Raw genomic sequence first — 11,627 nt, forward strand, 5'->3', positions numbered from 1 at the left:
GAAAACGGGCAATAAGAGACACGAGATGCCTGTACATTATATAGTTTTTTTACTAATTGCTCTTCTGCAATACAATTTAAACTTCACTTTCTCAAAATTTGGTGACATAGAGAATTCTTTCTGATTTTCTTTTTAGATGAAGAGAAGGGATGGCTTCTGGACTTAGAACAGCACTAAACATCTCCATTCACTTTAGTACCTATGCACTTAATAGTTTCCATTACTTCTGGCCAAAAGATAATGATATTATTTTTAGTTAAAAAAAAAAAAGCATCCCAGTGAGTTAAAAGAGGATTTGTCTATAAAGTAGACACACTATATGCACAATTCAGTAGTGTATCAACAGAAACTACTGTTCAATACCAAATGGAGGGTCCTGGTTGAATTCATTAACCACTTATTAAGGATTCAGATTGGTTTGCAGTAAACCAAGGGTGTGATTATTTAGCTTGTGTTTTGAAAGCATCATTATGTTATTATTTCAGATGTGTTTTAGACCTCAGCTTTTCTAAGAAACATTTTGGGAAAAACAAAAGCCAAGAAAATGTTTCCTTTCTGAAATACTTAAGAAAGATGTGTTTGAGTTGTTGCCTGACTCCTGTTTTGTGTACCTGGACTATGGTTTTGAGAGAAAAATAAGCTCACTGCAATCAAGTACAACATAACACTTACTTCTCACAACCAAATATAACAAGTTTTGAAGGTAGCTCTACTGTGATCACTGTCATGCTTCCTTTCCTTTTCAGTAAGGTTTCTTTGATGATGGAATTCACCCCTCTGTATTAGATAAACATGATTCCACTTGTATTCTAAAAATGAGCTTAAATGTGAGTCTAGGTTAGTGGAAGCAAACAAGTAGGGTGTTAAGTAAGGCACATGTCCTTGACATTTTCCTGTGCAGGACTGCAGGATGGGGGTGTATAGGACACATTAAAGACTCATTCCCAATGTGAAATGTTAGTTCTGATAAACAAAAGATTTTCTGCTTCTCTAGTAACCAGTTAGATCTGGGCATTTGTTGAATATTGAGAATAATGCTTACCAACCTGTAGTCCCTCCCCAAAAGGCCTGTGCGGTTCAAGAGCAAGTTGACCGCTTGTGAGCTTGAGCCAAGTAGTGACCTTCTTAAAATGAAACGGTTTGATGTATGGCACAACAAGAAAGTACAAAGTTAGATGCCTAGATTCTTCATGAAAGATATGGTTGCAGAGCTGGAAGCACTTAGAATGTGGGAGGCCTGGGCTCTGATCCTCCTTCTGCCTGGAAGGTATGTAAACCCATGTCTTTGACTCCCTGTAAGAGCATCCCAAACAGGCATTAGACATATCACGTCTAATAGAGGACTAGCATCTTCTTGTTCAGCCATTTTTATAGCATTTTATTCCAAGCACCATTTTTTCTTCCAAAGAGAAAATGTCAAAGACTGAAAACTAATTAAATACTTTTGGGAAGGAAATGAAGCTATTGGACAAAAAGCTCTTGAGCACTGAGATGAGTTTTACTTGTATCTCCGAACAGGCAGATTAATCAGCCCTAATTTCCTAATTCCTGTATGTGTTGCTTTTCCCTAGTGGTCAAAATAGGCTAACATGGCAGAAATCCAGTTGTCTGTTTCCAGGGGGAACACAGACACTTTGCATTGAGACATACTTAGTTGAAATAGAGGCATGTCAATAAGTCAGAATACAAATATACTTTTAACTTCTCATTGACTACCTGTATGTGATTCTACAGGATTCCTGCCCACCTCCAAACTTTGCTTCTAAAGGCTCCAAAGCCTATTGAACTCAATAAAGAGAGCCTCTGATTAGACTTGCTATCAATTGCTTAGTTCATAAAGCTTTGAATATGTAATTTTTCTCCAAAAGCTGGAGTGAGTTTTTTGTGCATCTAGCATCTAATGGACTGTACTTAATCTTCTGGCTTTCCAGTCTGGGTGTAACAGCTCTAGCTTAATAATAATACCTCTACCCAAAGGTAGATGCACTCCTTGGAAGCTAGATGCTTCCGAAGCAAAGATGCACTCCTTTCAACCTAAACACTAAAAAAAGTTTAAATCTTTTTAAATCTTATCCTTTGGAGACTGTTTCATAAGTCCAGTCATTGGCATGACTACAGGAGGTCAATCTTGCAGCATGGGGCGTAGATAAAAGAAACCTTTCTCTGTATGGTTTTACCTTGATGCTTTATTTTAACTTTATAGCTAGCATGTCAGGGTACAGCTGATAAATTGCTGTACTTGGGAGTTCTCAGTATGAACTCAGAGTGAACAAATAATGAAGAACTCATGATTAATTTTATTGGATAACTAATGAATTGCATGGTGTGACTTCTCACAAAGTGTACAGCTGTGTGATTAAAAACTTAGGAGTGTAAAACTAAATATAAAATCTAACAGGAAAAATGCACATGATGTAGTCAAAGAAAAGTGCAATGTGATGCTTGCCTATATTAACAATGGTTGAGATCAAGACATCACCAGATAGATGTTTGCTTACGTAATTTTTCAAGAGCTGCTCCCCTCCCCAGAATGGCTGTTTAACAGTTCTTTAGTATGATGAATGCAGTACTTGTGAGAGGTTGGTGTCTAGGCTGGCAAAGTCAAGACAGATGGCAAAGATGCAAAAGGTCAACTCTGATACCATCTTACTTTCAATGCATCTATTACAAATGTCTGAATAATCTTCTCAGCTAGCACTTCTTTCTTTGGTTCATTCTCAATGTATAGTTTCAGATTGCCTAATTTAAGGCAATCTTATAACTGTTTTTATTTTGTACGCAGAATCTCCACCAGAAATGCAATTTCATCATTCTAGGTGATAAGAACAAAAGTATGTACATGATATTACTATAGCTCTCACTGTGTGTTTCCTATCATGTACATACGTGATCATATTTATAGTGTTTTTTTTCTTGCAGACCCTGAGGCTGTTTACTTGTCTTTCAGTTTCCATTTATTCAGATTAAGTTGGAGACTTTGAGCACATGATGACAGGCCTTCTGTGTAGTTCCTTGTTTAATATGATCTTTTCTGAATGACTGGTCTGTTATACCCAGTCTATTATATCAATATAACCAGGTCTCATAAATGTGTGTGATTACCTGTCTCTATACTAACGTATGTATATGCAAGCATGCCTATAAATAAGATGTGCTTAGGGTACAATCATCCATTGTTATTTCCCTGGAGTAGACTCAACTAGAATATTTTCAGTATTCCTATTTCTTTTAAATACTAATTAAAAAAGCAAGATGTCCTGATAAACTTACTATGTTACCATAATATCTAACAGAACAACTTTACCTGCTTAGTATAGGTATATCACTGGATATAATGATTTCTAAGGGAAGTTTTTCAAAAGATGCCATGGATCACAAGTATGTATTCTGGAAATTTGAATCTCTTGCCATCTAAGCAAGGAGAACTGTTTGAGCAGCACATTGGACTTTGTGAAGTTCCTTGCAATATGAAAACCTAGGGCTATAGCCCTGCAAGCGCTTTAACATGTATGTAATATTCTTTCTTTATGGGATCTCACTTGTTGGACTACATGCAGGAAGGAAATTACATCTCTGCCTAAATGGAGGCAATGATGATGCTGTATCTTTACTTGTTGTTTGACCTCCTCTTAAGTTTGTCAGTATTATTCAAAAGAAATTGATTTATAAAAGGCAGCAATTGGAAATGGTAAAAATAGAAAATTATGCTGATTTTTTTACAAACCATGGTTTCCAATGATAGCCATTGGAACGTATTTTGCCATGCATAAGATGAGTTTCAGTTGCTTGCTTTTGATTAAGTATCCTATTGTAATAGTTATTGTAGGAACCAAAAAGTAAATCAGGAGTCTCTACCAGAAAACATTGTTGGAACTGCTGTATATGTAAAAGCTTGTCAGAAATAAAGTGCACACTTCATATCTGAACTGTGCCTTTTTTGTTTTAATTGCTTTTTTTGTTGTTGTATGATATGTTTTACGTAGTTCTAAAGAAGATAAAAGTATCTGAATGTTGTCAAAATATATTTAGGATTATGCATGGATATTACCTACTAGCAGTATAGAAGAATTAAGATAAAGACTTTTATTCAGCTTATCAAGGGGAAGAATGTTTTAGTAATGAGTGATATTTAAAGAGATTATTCTGCAGTCTCTAAAGGGGAGTACTGGAAGCCCAATGAGATGAGAAAGCTAAACGCAGACTGAATAGAAGCCACTGGAAAAACATTTTGTTTAACAGCAGCATTAACTGAAAGAAAGAGCCAAGGCACGTCTGGGATTTTTAGTGGTGGTGTCCTCCATCCCTTGTGGAAGCATGTAACTAAAGCTGGAGGTACCATCCTGAATATTGTCCATGCTGTACGAAACTGATTTCAGGGTACCTTCTATGTACATTATTCCTTTATATTCTGTTAACACAATCCAGTCAAAACATACTAACAAATCCAAACTCGTATTTCAAAACTTTTTGTGAGCTTGGGGAGCTCTGATTCTGCTCTTGAATCCTCAGGTTTGGGAATTCTTGGTGCATTGATTCCTGTCCAAGGGATGGCAATTTACTTGAGGAAAACCTGTTTCTTTTTCCACTGTTAGTGAATTTTCCTTTTTTTACAAGTTATCTGTAACTATTTCTCTTATTAAACTCAAACATCGAGGCTTATGAAAAGTCCTGAATTTACTCTTTTGGTAGAAAATACTGCTTTTTGTCACCTAACACTACTAGCAACATAACGAGTCCTATTCTGATTTCTGTAATTCTTTCTTTCAAGCTGAAACATCTATCCCAAAAGAAGAAATAGAGTCTGGGTTTTCAGCTGCTAGCGAAACAATGGGAGAAAAGATAGACGGGGGGAGAAGAAACGGATAGGGCTTTAAGTATTTCTTTGGTTTAATTGATATTGACACTGTAGACGTCATTTTAAGTGTCTATTTAAATTGCTAAAAAAAAAGTAATGTCCTGTATCAATAATTTGGGAAATAAAAGAAGGTTGTCTTACAAGATCTGCAGAAATATCACTGTAGGCTGTTCTGTTTGCTTACTGCGATTTTATGAAAATTCCCGCAGGCTAAGACAGTGCTACAATACAGTAATATTAGATTTTATGCTCTGTTTTATAGCTGAGGTGTTCCAGAATGCTCTGCAGAGAAGAGTAGAGAAGGGATTATGACAGGACAAAACATACAAAACAGCAATTCCCTCTTAACCTTGTGTATGTCAACTAAAACTTTAATTACAAGCAAGCACTGGCCTCAAAGTTAGTTGAAAGTTGAAGAAGCCAACTTTAGGCACTTAAAAATATGCCACTTGGGCACTTTCTCTTTAACCTTTCCTTTCTGCTTATGATCACCAGCTAACTACTTCTCAGTGTAGGTGCCAAACAGCGGCAGCTTTTCTCTGTTAATGTTCTTCATTAAAGGACTGCTACTGAGTAAAAGCTGTTCGCTTCTAGTTACCCTAATAACTACTACTTTTGTTCAGTTCTATATATTTAGCTGAAATGTATCAGTTGTTCCAGTTTCACAGCTGATAAAAGTTCCAGCAATTTTTCCCAATTCAGTGTGACCAACTTGCAAGTTCAAGAATGGTATTTTCTGCCTGAAGCATGTATGCTTTCAAATAATTACAGCCTCTTCCTACTGTATGTAATACATAACTTCAGTTAAAGCAGTTAAACACAGTATGGTGGAAATTTCTTTACAGTAGAACATCTAATTTGTCTTCAGAGTTCACTGAATTTTGTGAATTGGCAATTAAGTGAACAATTATAATTTTAAAAAAAACCAAACACATAGATCTTGCAGTGCATTATTCTTACTTGGTTATTTTGACAGTGGTACCCTTGGTTGTCATTGACTTTTGCTGTAGAACCTCGAGGAAAGAGAGAACTTCTCACCTTTGTCAGGTGACTTAGGAGGGATTTAAGCAGTTAGTGGTGCCTCTTTTCAGAATGAGGGCAAAAAGAAAGACCAGTAGGCTTCAATCATCTCTTTTGAGCTCATTAACCTTATTTTTTAATTAATTAAATATGTATTTAGGTATTTAGGGGAAGAATTTCTGAGAGGTCAAATCCAACAACATCTTTTTCCCCTCACTGCATGGGTGGCAAAGCCGTTAGCTTATACAGGGCAGAGAATGACTACTGGTACCACAGCTGCATATGGAAATGGGCATTGAAGTGTTACTGAGGTTGCTGAAGGAACAGCAGCCATCTCAACTGTTGGTATAGCATTTACCAAGAAAGCGATCATACCAGCGTGGCCTCAAGTAGTTCAATAGTTCAGAGTTTTCTATCATGAAGACTTGGCAAGTTTGGCCCTTGAAGATTGCATCCTACTTTGTGTAAGTGCAGGGGGCTGCCAGTTGTGTTGCCTGAAAAAGCTTTGCAAATCAGAGTGTTAAAAGCTGTCTTAAAATGGTGGAGCTTAGTGTGGTCATCTGATGGTCCTCACAATAACTTTTTGCCTTGTGTCACAACTTGATGGCACCAGGCTTCTGTTTCATGGGCAGAAGAAATTAAAGAGAGCTCTTGAATGAAATTAGGAGATAGGTTACAATCATTTTGTAATCCTGATGCAACTTCTGTTATTTGTCTTCTCTGGACTTGGGGTCTTTTGATGGCACGCTTGTCTGTTGTACCTGTTTTAAGCATGGGGTGGGAATTCATACTGTGGAAGTCATTTGAATTACTCTGTGAACAGAACTTTTCCTTTTATACTTTTGAAGTGGATGCCGTGAAAAGATAGAAAAGATGACATTATTTATAATGACTGTCAGTAGATTTATGTCTCGAGCAAGATTTGTATCCTGGAATTAACACTTCAATAATTAAGTTCAGTCTTTAGATTTAACACACTCCCAAGAAAATAATATAATCCTTGTAGCTTCTTTGTTCAGAGATGTAATAGTGATGCTAGCCTTGATGCTTGTTTAAAACTAACCTTTTTGGAAATTGCCTGTCAATCTAAGATCTCATTGGATCTTGTACAAAAAGAAAATCCCTCTGCTATTGAATAAAAACAGTCCTGCTTGTATCTGCCTGCATGTATGGAATTTTGTTGCATTGTTGCACAAAGTTGCTGACTGATAGGTTGGTATGTAGCAATAGCACTATCCTCAATGGCTCCTTCAGCTATAGTTCTAACTGGAACCAACGTTTTGAGGCTGTATGATTTTATAACAAAGCTCATGTAGCCCAAATAGTTGTAAAGGTGTACAGGTCAGACTTATCTGAATACTCATTCTCAAAATAAGAAACATAAAAGTATTTCTATCTCCTGTTCTTGGTGAAAGTGCTTTAATATTGTTTATGTGGTGTTAAAAACATTTGTTTTGCTTATGTCTTTTTTGAGTATTATGTCAAAGATCTCAGTACCAGTGCTGCTGTTAAAGTTTTCATACCTGAAGACACCCTTTTTTTCTGCTTACTGTGAGAGGTAATACAAAAAAAAGTTTTAGGAAATTGATTTATTGATTTTTACCATCCTCCATGGCTGGCTGAGGTATTTCATTTGTTAATGATGTAGTCTCCTGTAATGTTCAAAGTATGGAAGTGTAGCAGTCCTGCTTGAATATCAAACCTAGCTAGGGAGGAGTTGAGTGGTGACCAGAAAAACCACCTCAACTGTGAAGGAGCTGAAGGGATTTTGGGGTTGGTTCCGGGATACTCTGTTTTCTCTGTTTACTTTGAAAACTCAGATAGAAGCCTAGAACAGGCTTATGAATACCACTGACTCTTTTTCTCTTTATATTGATGAAGAAATCATAGCATCCAGTCCATTGATAATACAGACTTGATTCCCCTTTCGGATTTGTAACCAATTGTTTCAGGTTTCATTAGCATGAGTGGAAATTCTTTTAGAGCATGTTATTAATACTTTGTTAAGGCTCTTTTTACTGACTATGTTTGACCTTCTAGAGTCTGCTAGCAGGATGCAGACTATTGATTAGAGTTCATGTAATTTGCTCTTCTTTAAAATTACTGCTCAACACCTATTTCACTGTTGGACATCTCAAAAAAAAAAAGCAAAAGACAGAAGCATTAAGAAAAGCAATTTGACAACGATTTGTGGATGTATTTTGGAATATTAGGTTGGGCTTGGACATTTGTTTTTGTTTAAGAGAATCCTGTGTAATGAAGTACACTTAGCTTTGATGCTGTCATCCCGGCCTTAAAACTACTTGCATACGTTTTTACTGCTCGTGTGACAGCTCCTTAAGTTGGTATATATTTGCCTCGGTCTCTGCGTGGGATTAGTTTTTCCCTGCAGTTAGCAAAGTATAGACAAAAATAAGAAGCCAAATGGCTATACTCTGGGGTAACATTTACAGTTCTTCTAATTACAGAATTAAGTCCAGTTTGTGGAACTTCAGTTAAGATGTTGAGCAATATGAAGTAAAGAAGTTGTGTGGCACCTACTTTCAAAAACCTTAGCTGGTACGATGTTTTAAGGTTGCCTATTGTAACTCAAAGGATTTTAAAGCACACTGCAAATACAAAGGAATATAAGCTAAAACGCATACCCTTGTCGATATAAGCTTAGCCTACAAAGGCTTCTAAAATAAGTGACTTGATTTACACAGGTGCTGTGTCTTTATGGTTTCTTGGTTGGATTTTTGGTTGCCTGGTGGAAATAAGTCAGGCAATACTCAATTTGTTTAAAAATCAAATTAGGGTTGTTAATGTGACTTCCTACTAAAATGTAGCCCACTCAAGTATCTTGTGTCAAAACAATATTGGAGTGGGACAATGGTGGAATAGTCTTTGTCCAAAATGCGGTCAAGAATTGTCCTAACAATTTTTCTGGTCAATCAGTACTTAGCTATGCCTATTCCAAGAACTGTTCTTGTTCCTTGAATCCTTATATCTAATGGTGGGGTGAGGTTTTACTCTCTCCCATATTAACATTCTGCAGGAGCAAAAGGGGGGGGGGGAAGGTACACAAATTCACCACTGCTGAGCCAAATTTTAATATGTAGAAGAATGTAAAAATGAGAAAGTTTGTTAAAGACTGGCAGCTAAGACAATTCCGAAAGAAGTCATAACTACTACTGAGTCCTTTTGCCAGCACACGAAGGGCTGAAAATGTGCTGGCTAGCTTGTAGGACAACTGATGACTGGGATATAAAAGAGAACTCAAGAAAGCTAGAAGAAACTGTGTAGATTCCCACGCTGTAGTCCTGGTTGGGAGACACGTGGAAAGAGACTGTCTGGAGTTGAAGGAATCATGAAGTTATAGCAAAAATGGGCAGGTTGAGCACGAAGAAATTACCCGGAGTAACTGGTATTCATTAAGAGCTCTGAGGAAATTTAAATGTAAAATAGCTGGATTTCTAACAGCAGTGTGCAATTTTTCAGTTCTGTAGTACTAGAACGTGTAACTGTGATGCCAAAACCCTGTTTCTCTGGGGACCTTGAGAACTAGAAGCAGGTTAATGTGTTGTCTCTACCAGACAGATTAACAGAAATTGTAATAAAATAATGTTTCTGTAATGTGAAGTCTTGCTTTATAGATTTCTCATAGTTTTTTGTAAGTCAGCAAACCTGATCAAGTCAGTAATTGATTGGGTATGGATGAATTACTGGCCAAAACCAGGAGGCAGACAGTTGGAAAAAACTTATGCTAGTGATACAAAGTAATCAGCATAGTAAGGAGAAGGGCTAATTGGGAAGAAAAATGGAGGAAAGGCCTTATGAGATTTAGTAATTATGCGGTAAAATGTCAGATGATATTCATTGTAGGTGAAAACAAAATGATGCAAGTGGAAAAAGCAGTCCTATGTTGTCATACAAAATGAGAGGCTTTGAGCAGGCTATTAGCAGTGAGGAATAAGACCACGCAGTTCATGGTAACATCAACTTGTTGCTAGGCAGCAGATCAAAAAGCAAATTAAATACTAGGAATTATTAGAAAAGGAATAGAGAACAAAACAGGACGTAATTATGACAATGCATAAATTACATGGTTCACCCACAAGTTGAGTATCATGTGCTGCTCTTCTATCATCTCAAAATAGTTACGTTAAAGCTGGAAAAGTTTCAGAAAAGAGCAGAGGGGGTGATGGAGTTGATTCTCTATAAGGCACAATTAAGTAGACTCTAGCTCTTCAAGAAAGAAATTCTGGGAATGAGTAAATCTCTAGAAGTGCAGAGAGGGCAGACAGGGACAGAGAATAAGATGAATTAGGGACTATCAATTGAACCTAGCAGGAGCCAGGTTCAAAACAAACTAGAGGAAGCACTTCTTCACGCAGTGGGTAAGACACTGCCAAAAGACCCTGAGGGTGCAAGAAGTTGATGGTGCCTGGGGCAGGCTGGATGCATACTTGGAAGAGAGAGATGCTGCATGCTGATGTACAGACAAATCACTACACAACAAACCACAAGTGATTAGAAAGTGGAGTGTGAAGGCAGAGGGAAGTATTGTTTATGCTTGATCTTTTTTTTGTTGTTGTTGTGGTATGTAACTTGTGGCCACTCTTAGTTAGAATACAGGACTATGCTGAAATGATAAACTGACTTTAGTTTAGCTTTGTCCCAGTTCTCCAAAGTGAAAAATAAAGTCTGCTATAGAAATGAATATCATGCTTTTTCAGATAAATCCTAAAAACTGTTATCCGATACATTTATCTTTAATTCTCTGGTTTTTCATTGCAGGGATAATCAAATTTTTGCAAGTCTCTGGTAGTCACGTGAATTTTCAGAAATGTCTTTTAATATGAAAACATAGCACCATAAACCTACAAAAATGTCCCATTCAAATGTCTCAAATTAAAAATATTCCTAAAGCATTAAATAATATACACCTAAGCAAAAGCATGTCTTAGCTGTAGAATTTTCTTCCCCTTGCAAGAAAACTCATTTCTCAATAGAACTAAAGTGTTTTAAAATCCCTCTGCCAGAAAAAAAAAGAGATTTCTCAGTTATGCTAAAGGCTCCTTTATTAAAATATGTATGTCAATTGTAAAACTGTTAGTTGGAGGAATTGTTCTTTGGATGCCAGTTCTGTATTGGCAGTTTGATAACTGTGATTCCGTAGCACTAATATTCAAAGGCCTTTTGTAAAAGGTGGTAGAAGGTGTTCTATAAAAGCAAAACTGTTCTTTATGATAATTTTGTTTCCATATACAGGTAGCCATTTGGAAGAATTTCCTACTCTCCTTCACTGTGCAGCCAGATTTGGATTAAAGAACCTTGCAGCATTTCTACTCAATTATCCTGAGGCCACATGGGCTTGCAAAATAACCAACAAATATGGAGATGATCCAGCAAGCATTGCTGAGAAGCACGGGCACAGGGAACTAAGAAAATTAATCAAAGAATTGTCAGTAAGTCCATATGCTTTTTCATATGTCATCTATAACCAGGGGAGTACGATGTTCTACTATGTAGAACATACTATGTACATACTATGTACATCTACTATGTAACATGTATGATGTTCTGTATCAGAAATAGTGTGGCCAGGAAGAGTAGGGAAGTGATCGTGCCCCTGTACTCGGCCCTGGTGAGGCCGCACCTCGAATACTGTGTTCAGTTTTGGGCCCCTCACTACAAGAAGGACGTTGAGGTGCTGGAGCGTGTCCAGAGAAGGGCAACAAGGCTGGTGAGGGGTCTGGAGAGCAAGTCT

At 37.0% G+C, this 11,627-nt stretch overlaps 1 protein-coding gene across 1 annotated transcript in view; it reads left to right on the forward strand.

Moving 5' to 3' along the window:
• Positions 1-11,627, forward strand: part of BANK1 (B-cell scaffold protein with ankyrin repeats 1) — a 246,241-nt gene that overhangs the window by 148,919 nt on the left and 85,695 nt on the right. Inside the window, exon 10 of the mRNA XM_019470552.1 lies at positions 11,129-11,325. Within this exon, the coding sequence (XP_019326097.1) occupies positions 11,129-11,325 (197 nt within the window). The remainder of the gene's footprint in view (positions 1-11,128; positions 11,326-11,627) is intronic.

The sequence above is a fragment of the Aptenodytes forsteri genome, unplaced genomic scaffold (genome assembly GCF_000699145.1).
Source record: "Aptenodytes forsteri isolate BGI_AS27 unplaced genomic scaffold, ASM69914v1 Scaffold93, whole genome shotgun sequence".
Lineage (NCBI taxonomy): Eukaryota > Metazoa > Chordata > Aves > Sphenisciformes > Spheniscidae > Aptenodytes > Aptenodytes forsteri.